At 35.0% G+C, this 27,717-nt stretch overlaps 2 protein-coding genes across 3 annotated transcripts in view; one reads left to right on the forward strand and one right to left on the reverse strand.

Moving 5' to 3' along the window:
* Nucleotides 1-27,717, reverse strand: part of LOC109546709 (midasin) — a 73,111-nt gene that overhangs the window by 32,117 nt on the left and 13,277 nt on the right. The gene's annotated exons all lie outside the window — the stretch shown is intronic.
* Nucleotides 6,040-27,637, forward strand: LOC109546674. Of its 2 annotated transcripts, XM_019917724.2 has the most exons (4): nucleotides 6,040-6,303; nucleotides 18,064-18,710; nucleotides 24,973-25,161; nucleotides 27,305-27,637. In XM_019917724.2, the coding sequence occupies exons 2-4, from the start codon at nucleotides 18,651-18,653 to the stop codon at nucleotides 27,548-27,550; spliced, it is 495 nt and encodes a 164-aa protein (XP_019773283.1). In that variant the 5' UTR covers nucleotides 6,040-6,303; nucleotides 18,064-18,650; the 3' UTR covers nucleotides 27,551-27,637. The 2 variants fall into 2 exon arrangements, with proteins under 2 accessions (XP_019773283.1, XP_048521113.1); XM_048665156.1 differs by lacking the exons at nucleotides 24,973-25,161; nucleotides 27,305-27,637 and having other exon boundaries at nucleotides 18,064-18,774.

The raw sequence follows: 27,717 nt of genomic DNA on the forward strand, positions 1-27,717 counted from the left end.
ATTCAAAGTCAGGAACTGACTAGAAAATTTACTTTTCTGGTGATACAAAGAAATGTAATTTATCACTCTGTTGGTTTATGAGCTGTTAGAATTCTGCTTCTTCCTGAAAGAAACTCCCTCCATGTATTTATGACTGGCGAATTGATGTCAGCTACAGACAACAATGCTCAGTTTTTAATTTTCTTGTAAAGTCTTCATTGAATTTTCCCATAACTTCTTTATATCCTTCTTTCGGTGATAAAACCAACCCGTTACAGTCGTTTGGCACCGAGGCGTTCATAGAGATGCGATTTATGGTGTCTATCATTCTATCATATATATGTAGTTGCTAGTGTTGCTGCTCAACTAACGGATTATTAATCTTGGCTAGAGATTTTCTGTATCTGGGTGCTTCCGCTTTATAAAATCCACTTTTCACTTGCAATACAATTTATACTATTTAATTTCGCTAAGATAGAATGTAATGGACATAACCGTGCACTTTTCCATTGTCGGATTTTGTGAAATAAACAAAAACAGGTTAATTTCGCAAGCTACTAGCCAGACAGTTTCATAAAACCGACGGAAGCTGTTTAGAATTTATCGACTGGGGCGGAAAAGTATCGGAACTTTTGGGTAGTTTCGTCATACGTTCCTGATAAAGCTCGGAACATCGACGAAATGCTACTACTAAATATAAAAAAACGCGAGATCTATTCCATTCCTTCGAAATATTGCACAAATATTCGCTAATATAGTTTGCATGATTTGCTTGAAAATTTGAAAAAAAAAACGAAGCTGTAGAGTTATAGAATATACATTACTATGTTATATGGAACATTTATGACTAAATCGACAGGTAGTTAGTTATCTTTATCTGCTGCAGCTGCTTATTTATAGCAGCGAAAACGAAAATGGCTTAGTTCCAAATTGGAAAATATTTCATAGAAACCGGATATTTTAAAGTTAAAGTTATACGGTGACTATTTACGTAAAAATGCCCCCTTTTAGATCTATAAATAGCCTAATTTATTTTGAGATAATTGCATTTTCTCCACATGTATATGTTGATCACTTACCAGTTTTAACAAAATGTTATTATTTAAAAAAATGGCAATAAATCAGGAGGAAAGACACTTGATGCAATGATCAATTAAAATTAGAACGAAACAAATGATAAAAAACGCTTTTAATAAGGAAGCAGATGCAAAACTCCTTGCACTAGCAATTCCCAAGATTAAAAAATAAAGCAAGTTTCCCAGCTAATCCATGTTAAGAATATAATGGAATTCGCTTTAAAACTTTCCTTCAAGATGTTCATAAACATGGCACGAAAGTCGTCCGATACGAAAGACTGTAATTTATCTTTCTGATGGCTCAAGGGCCCTACTTTAAATTCTGTTTTCCTTGTTATGAAACTCGCCTTATTTATTTATCTCTCGAGCAGTGCAACTGGCAAAAACTTCCGGGTTTCAAGTGTCGATAGCACAGTTTTTCGTTAATTTTAATGGGTTTTGCTTAAAGTTCTCCCTAATCCCGTCAAAAGGCAATTTTTGATGTCCACGATTCGAGACTCATTAAATGACTTACTAATTTCTCAGAATAAAGAAGACCTTCCATTCCCAAGTCCTTTCGTTCTACAAAATCCTATTAACTCACTTCCTTTAATTAAAGTTGAATAATAAAACAGATAAAAACAAAACTAGTTTACTTCCTTGGTTTCTTATTGTGTTTTGCTGATATAAAGGAAAACTGAATCAATATGAAAATATAACCGATGCGAATTATTTGGATTTTATCGTTCGGGCAGAAACATTATTGAAGCCTTGTTTAGTTTCTCCAGAGTTTCCAGTTAAGTAGACATGAAGCCTGTGAATATGCAAGTTCGAAATTGAGTTCTTTCAAAAGACTATGGGAATATGAATTTGGTTAATTGGGTAAAGCATATTTGCAGAAGGATTTGGAAAACATTTTTGCCTATTGAAAAATAAATGAAAGGACCACGTAAATGTAGTTTTGAGGCTGCTTAATTGAAATTGTATCGAAAAATTGCTTATTTATATAACTTGTGACAATCACTCCAACATGGATTTATAAATCAATCGCCCACGTTTTCGCCCGTTTCTTACTCTCAATTCATTCTGTTCCAGTTCATCGAATTGTCGCTTCTAATTTTCGTTTGCTGACTTTATTAATCTACAGAACAAATATGATGTGAACCCTACTTCGCAACCGCTTTAATATGCAGTTTATATTATAAAAGTATAATAATATAGACATGGCTAACTAAGACATGGCTGGAAAGTGTATAATTCGGTAACTCAAGGGCCAGATGGAATGTTGGTCTTACTTTACTATCCGAAGAAAAGCACGCGAAAGCATAAAACACGGCCCAAACTAAGAAATAAATCCTGGACACGTACGCAGGGTTTGGAAGAGGAAATAAAAATTACATTCGCTTGCGGAAACAGGCATATCATTATGAATGTTCGTGCTGGCTTTGCGATTGGAAAGAGGCGAAATAAAGCTTAACGGCCGGAGAAATTGCCCATGATAACCACTGGTAATATGCATGAGTGACTGCTCGAACAGCCTGCTTCCATAATGAAAGTTTTATAAGAGAATCGTCAGAATAGGTGCCAATGAAGCGTTTATGGACGTTGAAAGGAGGGAATTTCTGCAAGCTTGCGACTTAATTCAGGAAAAAGATTTAGTCAATTTTGCGTCCTGGTTTTCTTTTACGACTTTTTACGACTCTGTGAATTTTATGTAAAAATTATGCAAAAAATAAATGATAATTCCTAAAACGAGTGAAAAATGTGTAATTTTTGTGTCTTTTTTATGTATTCCGTACATTCGAGTCGAAAATTGCGTTTTCCCGGCCTTTGGCGTGGTAAATCGAAGTATTGAATCAGATTTCTTCATGCAAAAATCGGAAGCTACTAAAAATTTAACATTTTGCATCAAAACCGTATATTTCACAAGAAAATTGTGTTGTTTGGGACGCTAATTTGAAGGTAAATTAAATTAGATTTATTTCCGAAAAATCGTAAAAAAAACTTTTCTTAGGGACTTGCTTTGCTCAAAAACGATTTATGATTTAGTCAAATAAATTTAATATACTTGCGTAAAAATTGTAAAAAAACAGATTACAAAAACAGCATTTACAGATTTTTTTGTGTTACACATTAGTGTCTAATTACAAAATACATCTGAAAGTGTAAACGAATATAAATCCGCAGGTACAACGGGGCAAACTTAAATTTTAAGACAAAGTCTCCAAGTTTAAGGCAAATAATCATCAAAAGCTTGGCCTAATACAATATCCTCCATCATACTCCTTATCTATTAGGCCGACTTACACATAAAAAATGTACAATAAAGCCGGTTCTAGTCAAGTTTGAAGAACGATGGCTCTTCATTTTATGAACTGGGCTTTGCAATAAATCGCCCTTTTTCGAGTAATTACGTTTGGAGGCCCTGCTAGTGGAGAGCACAAAAACTTGTTAAAGAAGATTAGGCAGTTAAAGCGTGCATTTTAGTGTCTAATCCCCCTGGTGTTTCCATGCGTGAAAATGGCTTGGACGTGGCATTTCCAGTTCCGACTGCGTTCTTTAGCGGCTTAAGGGCAATATTACGGGAAAAATGCATCCGGTCAGACAGTAGGTGACAGTTTTCCACTCTCTAGCTTCTTGTTCTGAAGACTGAGTTTAATTGGCAAAGACAATTCTTTATTTCATTTACTAACAAAAAATTAATATTCCTTGGTTCATCTCCTAATTTTTACGCTCTTGCTTACTTAATTTTGGATGGGGATAAGATGATAAAAAAGGTCGCTTAATACTCCTTTTGCCTTAATCACAAATGCGAAAATGGAGTAATAAAAAAACCATTAGAAGTATCGCAAATTAAGTTACTTCGGGAAATAAACCTTCCTGCACAGACAAAAGTATTGTATAGACGATAAAAGTTACAAACGTTCTGAATGTTTCTTTAAAAGCTCAAAATAGCCCAAGCAACTTCAATTATTTCCCTCTAATGTGAAACTCAGAACTTGAACAGAACTTTGCAGGAATACTTCAAGAAATCAAGTGAATGAGTTTTATCCAGAAGTTTCCATGTTATGTTATCCATGGCGCTTATGAGTGGCTGCTGTGACATTTGTTTGCCTACTAAACACCATTAAAAGCAGGGAGAAGATATCAGAGAGAAACCTTCCGCAGATGATTGGTTTGCCATTAAAATATCGTTTCAGTAAACGATCCCTAACTTGCATTAGCTTTTAGCACGATCGTAGTCTGAAATTACCCTCTAAATCCTGGACGCTCTTAAGTAGTCATTTGAGAAGACGAATTATCATCAAGATTGTGCTAAAAATTTAATAAAAAAGACGTTAATCCGTGTATCGGATGTAGTTAATTATTAACGAAGCGCGAAGCAATAAATGTGTTCTAGTTGGGAAGAAAATTGTCGGATCTCGAATAAAAAAAATCGCTTGGATTTTCAACGCACGGGAATGAAATTCAATTAGCCATGTTGTTCACGCAAAGTACAGATTTTCGAGCAAAAGAAACAGAAAAATGCCTCTTAAGACGAAGCAAAAGTTAAATGAAAAAAAGTGAAGTGAAGGCGAAATTGGTAGTTGGAAGAGAAACAAGTGAGTAAGTCTCTACTTACTAGTTTTTGCGCGTTTTACGCAAAACCATCAAATTCAATTGCCAAATCACATATGGATTTATTTTTTTTATTGTAAAAACTACAAACATTTAAATGTGGACTTTTCAAACTGATCTTTGGAGATACAAAAACCGGAACAAGACAAAATTATAATTTATTCAAATGTGTTAGATTAACCAGTTTCTTACGATTTTTTAAAAATAAATCGAATTAATTCACCATTGAAGTGGCGTCACAAAAAACTCAACTTTCGCGTGAAAGAAATGGTTTGGGACCAACAAAACGGGTAACCCAAACTAAGTCAGAAAATAGACAAAATAAACAAAACAAAATGTTAAGTTTCCCACAAAAAAAATACTTTTATGTCTTTTGCATGGCAAAAACTTGCTTAATACTGCGATTTACGAGTTACTGAAGGACAGAAAGTGGCGAGCAAAGGAAAATTAAAAATCCAAACAATACAATAATATAATTTCTACAAAGTTTACTCTACTGAATTGATCTAATTTTCCAAGAAAATGAAACTAATTAATCCAAGAAATTTTATCAATTTCACAAAACAACATGACGACAGTTTTCCAATAAAATGTACAATTTTCGGGTAAAACAAACGCCCAAAAGAGCATACACAGAGCCCAGAAAGAAATCACAAAACCAAATAAAAAATATATATTATTTTAAAATATTGCTATTTAAACAAATTTTTGCTTGCAAACATGCATGTTGATGCAATGCATGGATTCGTTCAGTTCTTTGATCGATTTCTCGAATCGATAATTCTCAGATACTTGGGCCAGAACCATCTTATATACAAAACAATTCAAACTAGGGAAGTTGTTACAGATTGAAATTAAGGCGACTTGTAGGGGTTTCCTAATTTAAACAAATTGGCTAAATTGTTCGCAAATAAGATTGAAACAATGTTATTACAACCCTTCTTCGCATAGTTTGGCCCCGTTAAATTAACTGACACTAATGGATCCCACAGCTATTAAGCCTTGAAGATCCATTGGCCCTTTCAAGGCTCAGCAGGCAAATTTATATCGGTGTGGACGTTTACATCAAATAGATTCGCATCCACGGACAGATAACCATATTTTACCTTTCCACGTAACGCCGAGCGAACCCCTTATTAGATTCGAAATCAGCAATAAAGTAATCGAATTTTTCGTCTTTCCACAACGAACCTTTATCGAGACTATAAAGAAATCTGCACGGCTTAATATCGGTTAAGATTGATATCCTGATGCCAAAAAGAATTGTCCATTTCGAGGGCCGTAAACGAATGGTCAATAATGGTTTCCGAGGCTTTATGTGTTTTTCCAAGGGATGATTTGGCATTTATTGATGAACTGACCGTGATTCCTTCTTGTGTTCACAGCATTTCGCGTTCTCAATTTGTTTTCTCGCTGTGCCACTTTGAGAATAATGAACAATTGTTATTGCAGGTTCAGCTGTGGCAATGATAGGAGCAAATCTGCGTTTTGGAAGCAGCATCGCCAATGTAACTTCGAATGCGACCAAAGTGTTTCAGTGCCATCCTGGGGGAACCGCCGAAGCGGCTTTGATTTTCGCTCTGGGCACGTTGGGAATGGCAGCAAATATGGCCCTAATGGGTGTCATTTTATCCAACAAACATCTCAGAAGGTATGTAGAAAGCACCGAAAAATTCTTTCACTTTGAGCTTCGAAATCGCATTATGAAACTGGGAAGGATTCTCCTTCATGCCGCTTTGCGTTGCAACAGCAATATTAAATTTATATCCCTGAAAGCCGTATTTTACATGCAACACTATATAGAGGCGGATATGGGTAAATCCTAAAACACAACAACATCGACAATTTTGTCATCCGTTTTACATATTTTTAGAGTCTCTGTAAAAAATGTTTTACGAGCGTCGGTGAAATGTTGTAACAAGCCCAGAAAAGGCGTAATAAAATAAAAATGAAATAACCGAATAACACGGAATAGTGTCGCAATAAAATGGTTTATAATGCACTTTTATATGTTAGCTATCTAGCAAAATTGCGTGTATAAAGTAATAGGGGGCGTGAATGAACAGTCGTTCAATTAGGAGCAACCGTAGCAAATTTAAAAGGGCTCTTAACAGATTTGATGTGGATGAAATGAGCAATTAACAGAAAAGGCATGAAATCATAATTAGTTAAAGCCACTTTATATGCAAAAGTAAAACAGAGTAATTTGAGAAATGCTGATTTCATTTTTACAATTATTGGGAAGAACTTGTATTTTCAAACGAACAAGTTGCATGAACCTGATTGATATTTTCGGTGGTTAATGGCTGATTTATTCAAAAATGCGATCACAATAACATGAAACATGAGATTTTGAAACGATTTTCTAATGATTTTTTGCTAATAACTCAGTTAATTTTGGAGAAATTACGAATGTATTTGTTGCGCCCTTTGGGAATACAGTGATTAAATTTACGAACGAAATCATTTTTCCATCAATTGTTAAGAACTAAAAACGCTGATTAATCGTCAGTAAGACCATGTGGAGATTCCATCAATTAAGCACATATACAAAGTGACCCCTATTTAAATATGAAACTTTAAGTAACGTGACTACTACACATTTATTAAGTAATCAAATAAAAAACATAGGAAATGGCGTAAATTTTAGCAGCGCTTTATCCGATAAAATATTCAATTGATTTCCCTGTTTCCTGCTAATGTTTCAAACTCTGCACCTGCAAACGCTTAAACTAAAATACGATTTTTTCACTAAGTACGCAAATAACGATTATCTTTTGCTGTGAGTTTTCTACTTAAATATGTATTTAATGCAGGTAGCAAAATAGACTTTAGCTCTAATAGATAGATCGTAAGGCTAAATTGATTCAGGAAAAGAATCCGCTGCTGACTCAGCACAAAATCTAAATTATTTTCCTGAACAGGTCACCGAGTACAGTCCTTAATGTTTTTACAAGCCCGGAATTCTCCATTGTTCCCTTGGCGATGCCATTTTCCTTTGAGCTTGTAGTTGGTGGCTCATTCGAAGCGAATTAACCACCATTTTCTTTCGGAAATTTCGATGGCTAATTCTATAACAAGAATGACTTCGAATAGTGGAATAAAAGAATCTGGAAATGTGATTTTATCATTCGACAAAATGGGGCAACAAGCTAGAATGTTACTCAATGGATGAGAGCGTTGCTCAATGCTTCGCATCTTAAGAATTTTAACGATTTTCCACTTCCAACCTTCTGCCAAATTTCCTGTTATCGAAAATCCACAATACGGCCCAGATTATAAACTAGTTTGGGATTCATAATGTTCCATTTCCAAAGTGATCAAAACTTAGCGACGCCCCGGCAAATTCTCAAAATACACGCCGAACTTGGTCAGTACTTAGACAAAGCTCACTAGAGCGTTAATGCCTAATTAGAAAAGCTTATTATCGGTTTTAATTAAATCTTCTTTAAAGTTGGCGGTGCCATGTTCATGTAATTAAATCGACGCCATCCGATCTATGGAAGTAAGATCGATACAATTGAATAACTTCAAGCTGTAAAGGTGGTAAATAGGCTAAAATACAGCAATCGGTGAGAAACTGATAATTCGTTTACTTGAGTAATATTGACAACATTATAGTTCAGAAAAAAAAAGTGAATTTTATAAAACAGCCATTTGTAGAAACTAACACCATCTCAACAGTTTCAATGCTTTCCCAAGATCGAGAGTCTAAAATAGATAACAATTAAATCAACAATAAATCATGTAAATTCCGGACTTTAATCGAATTCAGTATTTTTAAAGTTAAAGTTTAAAAAGATAATTAAGATCAGATGCAAACGCAGCTTGAGCTTATTCAAACAAACTCAAACGAACTCCAACAAACTGAATCAAACGCCGGTAGAATCCAGTCCCTTCTTAATGTGAATACAGAAGAAACTACTGAGCCAATAGCATTGAATTCTACATTGTTTAGAGTAAATTAAACCATATTTCGCACGTTTTCAAACCCCGCGTTTTCTATACCATCGAGGAATGGATTTTTTACTTAGAATTAGAAATTACAAACAGCATTTTGGCATGTTTTGCAACACTGTTTTAAGTCGAATTTTGATACCCTGCAAAATCACCTTCCATGCATAGTTTTAAAATTCAGATTCTGAAACAAACGTCTTGAGAAATTAGCCCAATTAAATCCCAACAAACACCTGCAGATTTCTGTAGTCTGAAATGCTTTCAACTTTATGGTTTTGTTTGTAAAGGTAAGAAAGGCGAATAAAGACATTTTTACAGATGAAAACTCGTGATTCTACTACAAAATACAGGGATTTTTTCAAAAGATGCCTTTCAGTGCTTCACCGTTGGACATAATAAATTGTTCTTATCACTTAGGAACAACCTGAGAATGTCGTGGAACACAATTTTTGTCTGACGTTTCGCAAGCATAAGTGGCTGGCATCTTCAAAGGTGTTTCGCTCCAAAGTTTACTGCCGGATCAGTCCAGGCGAAACACCCCTGATGATGCAGGCCATTCCTCCTGGCGAAACTTCACAAAAAATACTGTTTTCACTTAAACTCACCAGCTTCAAGCAATGGCCACGAAAGCCTAACTCTTTGCATAATCTGAAAATGATTTGTACCGGGCTTTCGAAAAGCTCAGCAGAGTTTTACAAGGCTCTAAATTCATCGAGATAAATTTTCTTACTGCGTTATGATGGCTTGACGTCGGGTTTATAAAACTGTTGAATTTTAATGCAATGCATTTGAATATAGCTGAGCACTTTACCGGGTTTCTCAATGTCGTTATTACAGTCGGCACCAAAAACACTGAGAAATCTAAATAAGGCCTTTAAAATGCAGCGACAGCAGCGTCTGTATAGACGTCGGTTGCTGGCAGTTTACCAAATGATCCCAATGAATCCTTCTTGTATTATGCGGTAAAACCCGAAGAAATTTGAGCTATGTGCCCAATTTTTTCCCGCTTTTTGCAGAAACGACGGGATATAGAGAATGGGCTGTTGAAAAGTTCGTTTATTATTAAAGGGGAAAAGAAGCTAATTAAGGCGCATGAAAAGTCCCACGTCTACAACTAGTTATATTTTTATTTCTAACGCAGGTGTTTATGGTTGCCTTGTTCGACCCACATACAGTCCGAAATTAAATTTGTATTGCTAAACTTGAGTAGGCCCAAAAACCGACTACGCCCTCAAGCTTTTTCGAGTAAAGCTATAAAATTCTTGGGTTGTAAACTTTACGCATTAAATATGAAAAACATACACGCAAAAATGTATGTGTATTTTCACATTTGCTTCCACTCTAAATAAGGCGGCAACGAATGCAATAATTAAATAATAATATACTAAACCATAGTGTCAGGTTTCCGAGTGGATCTGAAGTCCGCAATGTGGTCACAAAGGCTCTTTACGCAATAAATTCTGTTTATGACTGCATAGCCGAGTATTTGCCAATGGAATGCAAATGAAATACTCGTTTTAGTGTGCGTTGCCATGAGTAGGGTAAATTAGCGAATATAACTTTAATGTGCGGGCATGTTCAAATATTAATTTTGCTGATATGCCGATCTACATGTTTCAATCGATACTATAGGCCAATTCAAACTATCCATAAAGACTCTTTAGAGCCTTTAGTCTTTAAATCAATTTAAACGTTTTATAAAAAATTAATGAAAAAAGTACAAAATTGATATCGTCGCTCTGCACCCCACAAATATACACTTCGGCCCCAGAATGTAATAAATGCGATAAGAATCATCCAGCAACCGATCTGAAATGTGAAATTGCCAAAAAAACCGCATGGCATAAGGAGAGAATATGAAAACATCCAAACTGGCAAAGAATCCTGCAAGATGCGCCCTGAAGGGTGTAAATGAGCGCAAAAAGGAAATAATCAAATCCCGAAAGTTAAGGACAAAAAATTGTATTATCTCGCATTAGCTGGCGCTTCTCCTTCTCACAATCTGCTATTTGCCGACTATTTAAAGCCTGCCCTTAGACTAGAGGTATCCGTTTTAAGATCGAGAGATAAGCCATAATCGCCTTTGTTACATATGCAACAGACGTTTAAACCATGGGCATCCAGTAACGGATTCATACACAAAATGGAACCATCCATCTGCCACAGGCTCTATTTTATGGCATTCCCTATGCCGGTCCCTTTGTCGATAGATCTCGCTTATTCCAGACAAAAACCCATATTGCCTTTTATCATTTTTGCGGCGATGGATCTTTGTTGACCGGATTCGAATCGCAGTATTTCCTCGACGAACGGAACTGCCGCCATAATCGAATATTCTTCCACAGCGTTGGAAAAGGAGCTTCATTGTTGAGCACGGAGACTTATATATTATATATAATAGCTTATTGATGAAATTAATGTTCAGATCCTTCGGGTAGCTGAATGTGGATCGTGCTACTTTCGAGTCTTTGCCCTTAAGCATGTTTTATAAATACAAGCAAATTTCAGTCGAAAATTGACTTGCAGCCGGGACTTTTTGAAAGCCAAGTGATGAGCAAAATAAAACCAAGACTTGCATAGTCAATATTAACGAAAGTAACAATAAAATTAAAAGATAATAATACCCAAACATAAAATAAAAATAATATCAATGGTGAAATCTGAAAGTTTCGAAATTCAACAATTTTAATTATTTTGTAACTTCTGTTACAAACTGTTATTTTCTTTATACTTCTAACTGTTATTTTGTAAAATTCTTGGCGCGTACATTTTCATTGTCTAAAAAGCTCCAGCAGACAGTCCCTACCCAAATCGAATATTTTTTTAAACAAAATTCTAATTAATTCTAGCAAAAGTACAACAAACTTGATTCAAGGTGTATATATTTTTACGTTTTGTATGGGCTTATAAAATTTTAACCGCCGCGCACATTACACAAAATTATTTACTTCTTGAGTTTCCACTAGTGGATGGAATGGGCATAAAAACATATATTTTTTATAAACTGGCGACAGTCTCGAAAGAGTCTTGCAAAGGTCTGGCAGAATATGGTCTTGGTGTTAGTCTTGCCTTGTTTATCTGTTACTTCTGTGTGTCTTACTTCTTATTGCACAGTCTTAATAAACGATTTTCTAAATAATCAAAATCGAATTTCGTTTTTTTACTTTCATCGCTCGTTTTCCAGAAAATATCAACGTGCATAGTGACCGACTAAAGTTTAAAATGTAGAAAACTTGAAGAAAACTCCCGAAATTATATTTAACAAACTATCGATGAAATTTTCATAGAGACGTTGTGCGCTTAAACACTCAAACAGGACTTTTGAATCGTGTTCCTAAAGCTTCCAAAAAAACCAAATGTTAATCTCCTATTGGTCTCGGTCGGACACTCCGATAAACTACTTTCGGTGGCATTTCTCCTCGAAATTAATGAAACAATGCTGATATTCGGAACGAATTACAGTTTCCCAAACAGTGACAAATGGCCGGTGAAACTCTAAAGCGCTTCCACATTTGTACCAGACATTAACAACATAATTATAAGCCAGAGCTAAGCATGTGAATGCGAACAGACGAGATTAGAATGGCAACGTGAAACGCTATCCATTTGTATTCGCATCACTGTGAAGAATTTCCTTTATTTCACTGTTAATTTCACGGAGAATGAAGCTGAAACTCGAAACTGATTATCCGCCACATTTAGATGCAGTTCAGATGTTCTTCCTGAGCATTTTGAGTAAGTTCCTGGCAAAATGAGGCTGCATACCAGGTGGTAGAAACTGTCTACGAGCGACGAATATGTAAAAGTGAAACTGCTGCTTTTCCTGCTGGACTGGCAAGATTTAAATTCCTCGCGCGAGATCTGGTTAAATTAAAGCGGGCCATTTCAACTGACCTGAACACTGAACGTTTCCGCGCCTTATTTGATACCGAAACTCAACAGACCTAATGGGATATGGGCGAGGGTAAAAGGTGTTTTCATATTTGCTGGTTCGTAAATAATGCCTTTAGGGTGACTGCTTCATATTCGTATTAAACACAAAACAGTTAAATAAACATGCAAATGTTTAAGGGTTCATCTCATCTTCCACTTGATCTACACACTCTCTCATCTGCCAATATTTATTAATGGCAAATTTGCATAGTTTCTTGCGGTAAGGGAAGCAATTTCCTCATCTACTGCCCCTATCAAAGAGCACTTTGCACCCGGATCAGAAGAGCTGCAAGCTGGAGATCTTCCAAAGTAAAGCACCTTAACATTGTCGCGAAAAGCGCCATTAATATCAGCGGCATATACCACTTAGTGTTAATTACTCTCAGATGGTAAAGCCTGGTCTACAGGAACGGTGTCAGTTAAATAATTCAGCAATTGATTTATCGCACGCAAAAGGGAAACGTTTAAATGAAACTCAATTGGGGGATAATTTGACAAAATGGAACCAATAAGAGTTGAGTAGTAGACAAGACGTGCTCGGTCTCATCAGTCATCATTACAGCGAAGTTTATTACAATTAAAATGTTTTCTAATTGATGTATAAGTTTCGATAAATGCCGGTTAATGCTTGGAGGAATTTTAAAACACGATTTGGAAAAGCGATTTCACGAAAACTTTCATCACAATGCAGCTCATTTCAGTACATCAGTTTTCATTGGGTCATGTATAAGGATTTTCAATAAGGATCACATATTTTTTGGAATGTCATGGCATCCAAAATAATCGGTCTTTTATTCAAACTCAATGTTAATAACAAAATAATCGTTCTTCTATTCGTCGAATTCACTCAAGAACTGAACTCACTTGATCATCAACAACGTTCATATTTTTTGCATGGGCTTCGGGGCAGCTTGAACTTGATCCAGAATTTTAAAAACGCCTAATAAATGCGGTTCAAATCAAGAACTAAAGTCACTTGATCATCAAAAGCGTTTAGATTCTGCTCCAGAATTTGAAAAAAGCATCGAAAATGGAGTTCAATAGCCACATTTTCGGTTGAATGGAAGCAAAAATGTCACATTGGGTCTTAAAATAATTCACAATATATTCATGAGAACCATTGGCATCCAGAAAAAGTTACTGTTTCCATATAGTGGACCAATTTTCTTTATAAAACTGGCGATCGATGCTAACAGATTTTTATGGGCACAATTGATTTGGAAATGTTGTGGTTTTAACAAGATGGAGCCACATGAAATGTTGCTAAAGCCACAATCACCTTCATGGAGGAAAAATGTTCTGAATCAAAAATATCCATAAATGCATCTGTTAATTGGCCTCCAATAAATGTTCACATCAATTTTAAAAAACTTTAAAATGCTTTTTAAACTGGTGAGCTTCCATTGAAACTGTTGAGTGTTTGAAAAACTGAAAATGTTTAGTAACAAGAAATGTTACTAATCTTACAAAGAAAATAAGAAAATATTTCTTACTAACACGAGCTCATGTTAACTTCGCGCTTATACTATCATTTCTGATAAAGAGTTTTGCATTTGTAACCTACTCAACTCATGGCTAATATAATTATTCTTGAGTTTTGCCAACTTTAGTCGTAGTCTTTCGTAGAAAAAAAGTATTTCGGACGTTTTGCAGGAACGTGTGGCTTAGACCATCAGAGATGTTTCGCATAAAAGCTTACACTGAACTAATCCCAAATAGTTTATTTGGACTTCCATTGTTTTAGATATATATTTTTATCACAACGTTTCGGTTGATATTATTCTCAACCGTTTACAGAATTGGCGTGAAAACGGTGTAGATATTATCAACTGAAACGTTGTGATAAAAACATTTTGGAAAGACAATGGAAATCCAAATAAACGACCAAATTCAGAGGTGCGTTGCTCGAAAATTTACACTGGACTGATCTCGTATTCGCCTGCAACTGGTTGCAGATTCTACCAACGGAAACATCGTAAGCTTGAGAGCGAAATACATCTGAACAATTTTTTTGCATGAGGGCATAACAGCCGGTAAAACTCGCCAGTTTCATGCAATGACCGCAAAAGCTTAACTATTATGAGCATTTTTTTCTTAATTTCCGTAGCCGTTTACACTAAATTATAGTTATAAAATATTGAGAGATAAATATCAAGACAATTTAATTGTTATTTTATTAAACTACTTATCAATAAAAAAATAACCACAAATTGCTACAAAGTATGCCATTAACTTGATAAATTAATTAGTTATATTGGCACTCATCTGAATAAGCCCTATGCAAATGCAACTATTCCAACCCGTAATTTTTGCGCTTTTATTATTAATTTGATCTAACTATTACATAGAAATCCGAATCAAGCAAAGGCGTGACAATTTAGCAAACAACCAAACTTTCGATATGGAAACATATGGTTAATCGCTTTAATATTTGCGGAAACACCAATTAGTCGAACCAAATTGGGCGAGAGCATTTTGACGAAAAATAATGTATTTTAAACGGCAGCAGTTTTGGTCATTGACGAACTATTGTTGAAGATTTAATGAAACATGCAATCACTGAAATAACAACTCGATTGCCAAAGTGGAACGTTGTTTTTCCGGCATGCTGTTGGTTTAGCGAAAGGAAAATGACACAAAAGTTGTTTTTTTAAAAAGCGTTTTAGAATTTGTGGTGGAAAATAAATAGCTACCGATACTCAGTGCCAAACGTTCGCAAACTCTCACGAGTGTAAAAAGCAGTTGTGCAAGAGCACCAAAAACCATTTCCTATTAGTTTCACATCATATGCGTATTATTAAACGAACATCCAAACATGCTCGAATTCCTCCACTACGTGAAAGACTAATTTCAAAGTTAACCAAGACACAAGTAAGAATTTAGCAATATAACTTGGAGGAGTTTATAAATCACTAGCAATTTATTGTCTTAAAAATCGATACATTGTAGAGCGACCAGGATATTATCTTCCTGGCGTCAAATGAGTTAGCGGAAAGTCTCTCGGGAGGAGATTTAAGGAATATTAATAGGCATGACGCTAAAAGTGAATTAACTTAAGTTACTGAAAAATCGCCCAGCATATTTAAAACTTTCTTTAACTCGGATCAAACGACGCTATCAAGTTACACTTGATAAAAGAGCACACGACCCCATTTTATATTCTGCACACAATCAAAGTTAGAATCAATCACTTATTGGCGGGCTGGTTCGTGCAAGGGGTCTAAAATGCTTTACACCGATGCCGCGAAAAAAAAATACCGACAGCAAAATATCGGACATTTACAAATTTCCCTGATAAATCGGACTTTTCGATAAAGGGATCAGGCACTAAAGCTCTCCATATATCGACGGCAGGCAGCAAAATTAATGCAGACATTTGTTTATTTTGAGCGCAAAACTCCATTTTTCGTGGCCGTTTTATTGGAAATAGTCCGCGGATCTATTTTTGCTAAAGCTAAATGTAGCACAAAAACACCCTGTTGGCAAAGGAGGCAAATTCGACCATTATACAGTATTGAACTGAATTGTATTTTTTTCAAGATTAAAATGTTAGTTTTTATTGAGCAGTTCCTTCCTTCCGTATTAAAGTATATATTAAAGTTAGACTTAATACTTAGACGTTTCGAGATTTGAGATTTATCTTTTTTTAAATAATTTTCAATTATTTTCAACAGGATTTATAAAAAAATTCAATTAAAATTTCTTTGACAGCAAAGATACATTTAAGTTTTTCATTTTAAGGGTTCATGACCACACATATTCAATATCGGTTTTTGATTTGATTGCTATTTAAATTAATTATTTTAATTAGATAAATGCTTGAGATTGACTCTTATTCCTGCAGGAAAAGAATGAAGCCTTTAATAAAGGCTCAAGTTCATAAAATTGATGTATGAACCATGAAAATGTGGTTTCACTGGTATGAATCCTACTATTCGGTCAACAGTGTTAAGGCAAACTTTTGCATTAAAAGCATCGAAAAATTATATTTGCTTTAAAGAAGTCATTAAATTTATGTAAAAAAATGCTAAGGCAAAATTCCATGGAAGTCGAAAAAAAACGTTAGATTTTATTGTATTTTAACACTCGGCATGCGGAAAACTAACCGTTTTTACCAACGTTTATAAAGAAAGTTTCTTCACCTTCTCATTTTAAAAATCCTACCACATCATCGGTTTTCAAAACAAAAAAATCAAAAGTTGCCAGTTTGTTAAATTACAATCCAAGTTTCTGCTCACTTCTAATTTCCACAATGTCTCGGTGATTTCTTTATTTTACACTAAAACAAAGCGCAAAATAGTCCAAAAAAAGATGAATTTTTACATGAAACAGTCAACATTCAACTTTTAAACGTACGTAAAAAAATGTACGACAAAACATTCAAAAATGTGAACTCCTCGTGCTCAATAAATCTTTAGAAATTTGGTCATTTTGAATTCTAGCCGATTCATACTTAATTTCTTGAGCTAGTCTGGAAAAAAATGTTTCGGAAAATGTTTGATATTTTCCGACTAAATCTGAACTTTCAACAACGGTTTTCTGCACTTGTCGGCACAAAAAACAGAATTTTCTGTGTATATTTGAAAAAATCTTGACGTGTAACAATTTATTGCTGAAAAAGATTGGGGTTTTCGGGCTTTTAGACCGTCGTGAAAATTTGTTTATATACGTTTTACAAGCACGAGTGGCACCTCTGAAGATGCAATTTTGAGAGGTTCTCCGAGTAGATCAACTCGTTTTCCACGAGGGCCTAAAAGCTCGAAAAACTCATCAGTTTCAAGCAATTAAACCCAAACCTAAAGCTGTAAAAGCCTAACTGTTCTACTAATTTGTTGTTCGTTTATACCAGCATTTATTCATATTTATATGAAAATGATATATTAGGATTATGATGATAATTAAAATTATATTATTAGGATGTTTTGGTTTTTGAACCTGGCTTGCTTTGTCTTAACTGCTTACGTACCGAAACGTTTGTTATAAAAAAAGACATTCGAAATTTACATTTAATTTAACTGGCTACTCTGATATTTTTTAAAAATTCTGAAGATTTTCAAAGAAAACACTTCATTCGTATTATGTTAAATTATTTGCATTTTTTACTTTTCCCCGAAAATGTATTCCATTTGCTTATATTTCCCTTTATGTAATATTTAGAATATTTTCAGATAGACAAACGTTATTTACAAAAAAAAATTGCTCAAGCTCAAGAGGTTAACACCCGTATCTAGCAGTAATAACCACCACGAGATAATAATTTTTCGTGGATTGCAAAGACTACTTCTTATACTCGCCCCCGTCGGTGAAAACGAAAGCCGGTCCTTTGGAAAACATCCAGATAATCCAGCCGGATATTTAATGCATAAACTCACATGCGGTCTCTAAGCATTCAACCCATATTTGGCTTTAGCTTTACAAGCCTTTGTTTGCGTGCTCTTATTAGCTATGCCACTTTATTGCAAAATTCAACTATAGGCCCGAAAGCTGTCCAGTTAAATTCAGGCAATATGTGCTGTTTCAGGTGGTCGCACGGTCTTCTGTTCCACCAAGGAGCTGTAGACTGCGCTAGAGCAGCCCTTCTTCTGCCGCTCGGCACATCAATTCTACACTGCCAACCGGTCCACAAATGCTCACTGGTAGAAACAGCGTTCCTTCTACTGGTTACTGTAGCTACTGTAAATATGCTCACCACCGTATTGAATGATTCGCCCGTTTTCCCGGATGATGAAGATGCAGACAGCATGGAAGCGCCTCTGCTCATGGACTCACCGCAATGCGTTCTATTCGGGACTTCGATGATTTGGTTCGCATCCATCACAATCAATTTGGGACCGACGTTTCTTTCTGGTAATCAGCGTTGTTTTTTTTCACGTAAATGTTGCACTTAACAGTCGGATTTCTATTGCAGGAGCATTAGCAGCTCAAGGTGAAGCTGGTCACAAACACCCATCGTGTCCCTTGATCTACGGCCCGTTAAGACACTATATCTTAAACGCGCTTTGGATATTTGTGAATTTAGTGTGTGTATTCCTTACTCTGGTCCATTTGAGAAAACTGCACAGGGACTTAACGAAAGCCAATGTAGAGGCAGTTAGAGTAGCCGGTCTGATGACGACCTTAGTTAATGTCACCGGTGGGTCCAATCAGATGAATTCTATTAATCATAGGGTAAGTAGCCTCGCATGTTAAAGTACATAAATTAAAGTTAGCAAACAGTATTGTTGATTTGATGAACGGTGGGTCCTTGAGGATGGCAGGAATTMTSCAKRAACGACTTTATTCTACAGCGYAGATTCGAGGTTGCAATWAGTAGGAGTTSCCCAGAAAATTTAATGCTTTCCTRCATGGTGATTTTTAATTGGGGTCATTTGTAGAAAACATTTACATTTGAAGAAGCAAATTTACCATTTTGGAGTCTCTTTGAAGTTGCTTCAAATGTGGTAATAATGTTTTGATGGTAAAATGAACACGTATTAATTCGCTTCGTTCTGGGAGGTACTTCTGGAAGAAATTGTGCAAGTAATTTTTGACCATCCCGTATAGTAGATCTACTTAATACTAGAAACTTATATTTCTGTAGCCTGATAAAAAATATATGAAATAATCGGTTTTCTGGAAAAAACGAAAACAGCGTTCATCCGTATAATCGATAAAACCATTTCCGCACTTTTTTGCAAAACAAGGGTCATTAATTCGGATCGAGAAACCCAACAGAACGGGCTGAAAGTGAAAATATCAATTTTTTACAATTACGTACAGGGTGTGTCGAAAGCTTGTCGTCAATTGGTGTTTCGGCAACGATTCGTTTTGAATAAAATGGGGTTTTAACATTGAATTTGACCACTTAAAAATTTGCTGCAACTGGCTTTGTGTATTCTGATATTATTTGGGAATGTTGTATATTTAATCCTAATCACCGTTGAAACACTCTTTGATATTAACTGGAAAAATATGAGCTGATCTAAAAATTTCATCTTGCCTTATTTTTTCGGCAAAAATCGGAACAAAATTTCAAATTCGGGAATTTTCCTGGATAAATCCGAAATATATAATTTTTTTAAGGTACTTCGAACATTCCCGATAGATAGTCGTTGTTGCGTTTGAAATAATAATGAGAAAACAATTAAACTTCTCTCTTTTCCGAATGTCAAAGATGCATAAAGCGTGAAAATATGGCACCTACACATTGGAGATTTGGTAATTTATCGCCTAAGAACTGTAGTGTGATTTAGCGTAAAACAGCTTGTATTTTGGGTTTCCAAACATTCCCAATTAGATGAAAGGGATTTTTGGACTAAAAAACTCTTCATCCCCAATTAGATTCGAACACTTTACACCATCAATGTAGTTCGCTCCACATCCTATGTGAAAAGTTTAACTTTTTTTAATAAAAGGAAACACATGTGGTTGTGGCCCCTCAACAAAAATCAGGTCAATTGGAGCTTGATTCCAACTGGTTCACTTCGCAACTTGTGTAAAACTTCCTGGTTATGATACCCGATACGAAAATAGCAATGCCGTTCGTTCAAATTAGATCAAGCTCATAAAACCAAAGAAATTCCCCTCAAATCCAAAAAATCCTGGATATTTCGAAACGAATAAAAAATCCCAACAATATACGTGGCATGAAATATCCGTCGCAACATGTGATATTATGTAAAATACACATTTGGAGCTTGCATGCCATAAATCTAAAAGTTCAGACACACACGCAGGAATAACAAGTCATGTGCCTTGATTTAAGTTTGCCTGCTGACAAACATAATTACCTACGTTGCTTAGTTGTATAACTTTCTCTTAGCAGGAGTTATTTTCTGGAAAGTAATTCGCAAATGGATCTTCTACGCAACAGACCCTGTCTATAGTAATAACACGGGAGAACAGAACAATTCTCTAACAAAATTTGACATAAAACCGGCGGAAACGTTATCCGATATCGACCATCAATCAATCAACTGAAGATCGGATATTTCGTTACAAATTAATCTAGAAAAACAAATTTTTGACCCACTTTATGGTAGGTAATAAGCAATGCATTGAATCGTGCATATTTAAATAATGCCAATTAATGTGCTGGCGCTCATTAATCCCATATGAGCATTCATAGCATTAAACTTAGTTAAATAGTAAAGCTGCTTTCAAAACTTACCGATCAATTGAAACGCAAATATTTCAGTGGTTCGTGGAATTAACTGTGCAAATAATTCACATACCTGAAACAATAAACAATTTATTAAAAAATTAAATTTCTATAATTTGCATAATTTGACTGGGTATGATTCACATGTTATTATATATATTTTTAAATTATGTGATCAGGCTGATTATTTTAAGTTGCTTATTTAATTTAAATAAATCAATATTATAAGTATTGTGTAATAATAATAGGCCAAAAATTGATGCAAATAATGTGCATACCTGAAACAATAAACAATCTATTTAAATAAATTTCGATAATGTGCATAATTTGACTGGGTATGATTCACATGTTATTAAATATATTTTTTTAAATTATGCGATCAAGCTGATTTTTTGAAGTTGTCTATTTAATTTAAATAAATCAATATTATAAGTATTGTGTAATAATAATAGGCCAAAAATGGGTGCAAATAATGTACATACCTGAAACAATAAACAATATATTTAAAAAAATTTCGATAATGTGCATAATTTGACTGGGTATGATTTACATGTTATTATATATATTTTTAAAATTATGCTGATTTTTTGAAGTTGTTTATTTAATTTAAATAAATCAATATTATTATTATTGTGCAATAACAATGAACCAAAAAGTTCAAAACTACTAAAAAAATTAAACATGCTGAACTCAAGAAAAAAAAAAATATGTAAAACCAACATACGCTCTTAATATGATTAACAGTCTATTCGTAATTGCGCAAACTGGGAAAAAATGATAGTAGGAAACGAAAGAACGCAAAAGTATCAATAATGGCAACAAGAACATGAAAAAAGATCAAAATCTAAATAAGAGGTTTGACGGATTTGATTGCTGATTCAAAAAATTTTAAAAATTATTTACTACTGAAAAGTAATTTGTCACGTTTTATATTTTACAGTTTTCCAACGATGAATAAACAGAAATATAATAAAATTAAATCAACAAATAGTTAAAAAATATTGCTGGGTATAGTTTGTGGAATAGTGATGAATCATTAACAAAAACGCTATTAACACTGTCGGAAGAAGCTTATGTAAATAGGTTAACTTTTATTAATTAAGCGTCCCAATTCCTAAAACTCAACCCAACCAATCTATCAGCTCAAAAAATAAAAACCAAAGCAAAATAAATCCTGTATAGAAAATGCACCAAGGAAAATTTATATTTTTTATATTAAGTTAAGTGGGGCGCAAATTGCATGAATATAAAACTTTAATAAAACTTTCTAAAAGTATGTACTAAATATAATTATTTGAAGAGCCGCAAAGCGACAAAATGGTTCATGACAGCAAAGCGACAAAATGAATTTTTGTTTTCTAGAAAAATAATTCCCCGATTTCACTATCTACCCGATCAACATGTGAAATATGCAAAACAAATTATACTAAAACAGTTATTAAGCTGGGTTATTACTGAAAACATCATCGTTATTTATGCAGATAAAGTCAGGAGTTAGAAGTTAAAAAGGAAAACGCAAAAAATAATTGCATTAACTGGCTTATAGTAATTATGCCAGTTTGTCTGGCAATTTTAATTTCGTTCAAAAGCTCTGGAAACTTTCCAATTCAATTTCGACTGAAAGCCCCCAATTATAATCCCCTGCAATCATATTCGACCGTCTTAAAACAATAAGTTGAAATGGTATTTCCTCAATAGGTCGAGAAGCCCTTTGCTCTAGATAAATAACAACATTAGGCAAACTGTTTGTTCATCGTCGCCTTGCCATTCGGGGAAACATTTTAAAATCAGCTTAATTAGTGGCGTCTATTGAATCAGTTCCCGAATCCAATTTAACCCTCGACAAACCGGTAGCGGAATTTTGAACAAAAACTTAATTGCACTAAATTAGAATCTTAAGTGGCGAAAGGGATGCCATCGAATTGTCCCATGGTTCCTCTTCAAAGTCTCACATTTCAAGTTTTTTTTTGCAGTTGGGATGGAAAAACGTTACCAGTAAACAACATCAACGGGCTGCCCTTAACTTTTAAAATGGAGGTTAACATATTGTTTCCTCCTGCAAGAAAATTTACTGTTTTCCCTCGTGGGAGAAAGTTAGGGTAATGTTGCTTAATCATTCCACCCTACTCCGCGGCATAATAAATCGCTATGCGGAGGGACCTTAACTAATTGTTTTAAATCTTCGCGTTGGCAAATAAAAAATCGAAGTTGCGTAGCTAAATGGATCTTGAAGGTAGGTGCATTCTTATCACATATCTCTTTCCCCCATATTGATTAACCGGAAACATTTCTGACAAATATTAATGGTAGGGCTTCAGCCGGAATTGAGTGATGGGTTTTTTTGAGGAATTGCCAAAGTTTTATGTGAGCAGGCTTAAAATAGAGTCAGGGCATCAAAGGTTGAATATGGAGAAAGAACTACATTACAGCCCCTCTTTTACGTAATTAGGCTTTAGATCGGCGAGGGAATGGAACACAGCGGAAATGCACGCAAATTTCCTTTCATTCAAAGGAGTTTTTTCAGTCGAGTAATTTGCATCTTCTCTCTTGCACCCAGACTAACCAGCTCTGAAGATGCAGAGCACTGTGATTTCTTTAGCAAAACCCGAGTTCTCGGCAGCAAATTTCACTGAATGATGAACGAAAAGTGCTTCAATGTTTTAGCAACAACGGGTTTGGTTGTTTGCTGAAAACGTTGTGATCATATACATTATTTCGGGTAAATTATTTCCATATTTACTCGCCCTTTTCCTAAGCCTGCCGTAAAATATGACTTGAGATACCCGGTTGTTTTTCCGCGACAAGCAAACAATTCCCACTCTCCTCGCCTGAAAGTGTTTTCCGCATAGACGATGCCAAAATGCTTTCTCCCTTGATCAATATCGGGTAAAAATAAAGTCCACGACCCGTAAGATGTCAGTAAATAAAAATTCCCACACATCTAATAAATGAAGATTCGATTAGGTAGTAATAGCTGGACATTTGTATCCAGAAACACGAAAAAAACGACTGTTATGGAACAAACGACTATGTAATCCATCAAGTGAATGGCTAACGTCCATAGACCACAAGGTTGAAGCTGGAAAGTTTTCGTTTTTTCTTTTCGATCAAGTTTAGGATATTTAATCAGGCAACCGTTCAAAGCCTCAGTTTAAGAAGTTTAAAGCGTAATTTTACAGCAATTGTTGTTCTTTCTACACATTGAATTCATGAGGCAAAAATTGATGGTGAAAAATCCATTTCAGACCGTCGTCTAAGTTTCCCGAAAGTTTGGTCGTTGCAAATCGAGCTGGATAAAAGATTTATTAAACTCTCAGGGCGGCAAATATTAATAAATTGAAGACGTGAACTAATTTAATTCGATATTCGCCGCTTCTGCCTCAACAAGGAAACTCTGAAATTAAGTTAAAAGTTTCTGGCATATAACATTTCGCCATTATATAATTTTGCCGAATCCAAAGCGAAAGTAAATGGGTCAAACCAGTAAATAAACGAGTCAGATAAAGGCTTGAGAGAATTTAAACTAGCTTTCAGAATTTTTGCTGACGTTTCACAAGCACGAGTGGCTTGCGTCTTCAGAGGTGCTATTAATTAAAACAAACCAGTTTTACCACGAAAATTTTACTTGGTTGAGAAGACTCTTTGAAATTAGCACCGAATGCGTTTTTCTAACATAAAATTTCCAAATCTTCCGGAACTGATCAACTTTAGCAGTATAAAGAGTTTGTTCCTTTTTCTGAGCAGTTTTATGAACGATATTACTTATCCACAAGCGGGCACTTTTGGTGTTTTACAGGTTCACAATAAAACTTTTATTTCAATGTGGATTCTAAAAGTCTGAAATCCATAAAAGTTAATGCGGCCGGAATGAATCAGGCAAAATTAGCCAAAAAACATCAAAACTACCAGGAACACTAACTAGATAGTAACAAAGACCATACTAGTGGAAACGTGGAAATTTATTTAAAAATTTACAAAAAATAGAGATAAACCGAATGAAAAGGAGTTACAATACTGGAAAATAATAACCTGCAACGTTAGAACAAACGGGTCATAACAGGAATTAGAAGAATTTTGAAAAAATAGGCACATATTAAAAATGACAGTAACTAAAAAGAAATAAAAAGAACCATTCCAAAATAATGAAAAATCGTTAATATACGACTGTTAAAAATCTATACATACAGCGGATTTTTCTAACAAAGCTCAGTGTTATTTGCTGGCAATTTTCGGTTCTACCGCTCCTATAAATAATTGTTGATTTTCTCATTCGTAATTTAATTGTTTCAGACTAGTAACGGAGGCGTAGAAGAGCAAACAAGAATGCGGGACTATCTGCGAAAGATGGAACGAGATGGTGTACAAAGAGTGAAAATGTTCTTAGTGATAACTGCGGCTTACGTCCTATTCTGGGGCCCCCTGTTTCTGGTTACCCTCATTAACCATCCGATAGTTGGAGGCAACCCTTTAGGGCACGAGGTAAGTGCGTCTTACGTCTCAGGGAAATCTAGCAATGTGTAGTTTCCCGGAAAACTTCTCGGGCAAATATCAAAAGTTCCAGCAATTCTTCCACACAATCACTGAAATTGAGGAACCCTCATCCCCTACAATCTGATCAATCCGCTTCGAAACCTTGGAGACACTAAACTTGCGTTATAAACTTCGGCTTTGGTTACGGCAAACACAAGATAATATCAATTTAAAGTGCTGTTTGTGGTAGCGCGTATAAAGTTTCAAGCGCCGTTCTCTTCAATGACACATTTTCCAGCAGCAAAAGAGTTTTGCGGATATTTTTAGAAAATCGCTCACTTGTTTCAATCGGGATGATTTCATTTCGATTTTCACTCGTGTTTGATACGGATGATTTTATGCGAGTTGATAGCAACTTTAATCTTTCGAAGTGAATTTCAGACGATATAAAGAGAAGTGGTGTGAGATTCGGTTACTTTTCAATACTCGTAACGACTCGTTCCTTTCGGCTCCAGTACTTGTTACTTCAACTCCGTTATTCAAGTAATAATTTTTTTTTAACTTTGATCATTTTAAACTATTTCCGTTCCGTTTTTCGTGCAGTACAATTCTTTTTAATTCATATTTTGTTTTATAGTCTATTAGATGGTTAATTGCTTACCTAATTTTTCCCAGAAACAGAAAGTAAAGTAGAGTGCAGTTATTTCTATAGCTTGTAAAATGACAAACGTTTTTGTTTGTTGGGTCTTCAATTTGAAGATGCCTAAGCTAGGGAAGCCTATATTAAGTGCGATTAGGATGTTTTTAAACAAGTGGGTGAAGATTCAGCAAAGTGCAATTTTTGTTCCCAAAAACTGTCGTTTAAAGGCGGATCAACTTATAATTTAACTCGCCGCATTCGGGCAAAGCATTCCATCCATCAATCAGGAAAGTCAAATTATGCATTATCGATTTTTTTAAAAGAAGCCCTAAAGCCATCGAAAATTTTAGAAAAATACAAAAAATATATATTTAATAATGTAACGGAGGAAATGAGTAGAGAGAAAAGCAAATAGGGGCATCGAAAGTGAAAGTGAACGCACTAAAGAAGTTTGTCTTCGTTTTCTGTTCAAAGATGCAAATTTGCCAAATCCAGTTAAAATACAAACAAGATTTGAAAATATTGAGTGTTGCGGTGTAAACAGAATGTTTTTCGAATCAATATTTTTAGATCCACGATTTGGATATGAAAACAACAATCTAGAGAAAGAATTAGGGCATCAAGTAGCTATTAAATCAAGTTGCCAAAGTTATGGATGGATCTGGACGAGAATGTTGCAAAATTAATTTCAAGTAAAAACCCTCAAGAAGCAAGCATTATAGAAACCGATAAATATTTGGAGGAACCAATTTTAGATAGAACACTGGATCAATAAAATGGGGGAAAGCTCGAAACAATATTTCAATCTTTATACTGAAGATTTCTAGGCAAATGTTGTCAGTGGTTGCATCATCTGTTCCGCTTGAGCGTTAACCGAAAGAACAAATCGTTTGACGAGTAACAAAATAACTCAAATTTAATTCCTAAATGTTAAACTCAATATTTTCCATAGGTATTTACATGCATAATTTCCAGTTCAATTTTGAGTTTGTGTTTTGGTTTGGTGCTGTTTTTATAAATTTATTTTATGATGAGTTATTTTTATAAGTCATCGTTGGAAACAAACGGATAAGAGCGCACATAAATGATTCACATTACTTTACTTTACATCTGGGCTTTACCCACAAAAACTGAAATTTATAGATAAATATTATTAATTGCCTTACAGCCGCCCTCCTAGAGATTTTATGTTATGTTATGTTATTTTGTTAAGCTGATCAGTTTGATAAATCTTTGAGGCATACGGCAAATAAAAAAAAATCTTAAAAAACACGTGTTTCCGTATTAAATACAGCACAATAAACGAGACGCTCTTTGAACAAGTGAGTCTTTCGGATTGAATGACTCGAACACGAAGGGACACATCACTGATACACACGAAACATGAAATATAAATTACTTAAAAATTTCAAAACCCTGTTTCGATGAAACGCACTATCGATAGCGAATGAAACAAACCAAATCCGATAGAAATTTCAACGATATTTGAAGCATTATGATTTTGTATTTCAGATTACCCTTCACATATCTTACATTCATGCAATAGTGAACCCCACGCTATTTCTCGTGTTGCATCGGGGGCTGCGCAGGGCCGCCCTGGACGCCTGTTGCGGGTGGGTGGTAGAATGGTTGGGGCCGCCGCCCATACCAACGCCGCCCGATCCGCCCCGAAGGTTTATTATTCCCGAAATAGCCTGTTTAAAGCCGCCCATGCCCGCCCATCCCGACAGTGCAATGGTAATTAAATATTATATGTAAGTGGTGTAACATACGCGATGCATGTGTAATTTTGCTTTTGGTTTCTTATTATTATTATAAGTTGTTAATAATGTCGAAAGATTATCGAATGTTTCAAATAGATAGTCAGTCCTTTTGGTGCGCTCCAACACGCGGTTTGAAATCGTTCAAAACTGATCAGAAAACTT

This window comes from Dendroctonus ponderosae, unplaced genomic scaffold (assembly GCF_020466585.1).
Source record: "Dendroctonus ponderosae isolate FM_Combo_2020 unplaced genomic scaffold, Dpon_F_20191213v2 Dpon_F_20191213_3, whole genome shotgun sequence".
In the NCBI taxonomy this organism is placed as follows: Eukaryota; Metazoa; Arthropoda; class Insecta; order Coleoptera; family Curculionidae; genus Dendroctonus; species Dendroctonus ponderosae.

Bases quoted from the DNA above. Each gene is read 5' to 3' on its own strand.
- LOC109546674 (XM_048665156.1), top strand. From the start codon at position 6,119: ATGATAGGAGCAAATCTGCGTTTTGGAAGCAGCATCGCCAATGTAACT. The intron at 6,304-18,063 runs GTATGTAGAAAG...GTGCTGTTTCAG, and splicing joins TCCAACAAACATCTCAGAAG to GTGGTCGCACGGTCTTCTGT.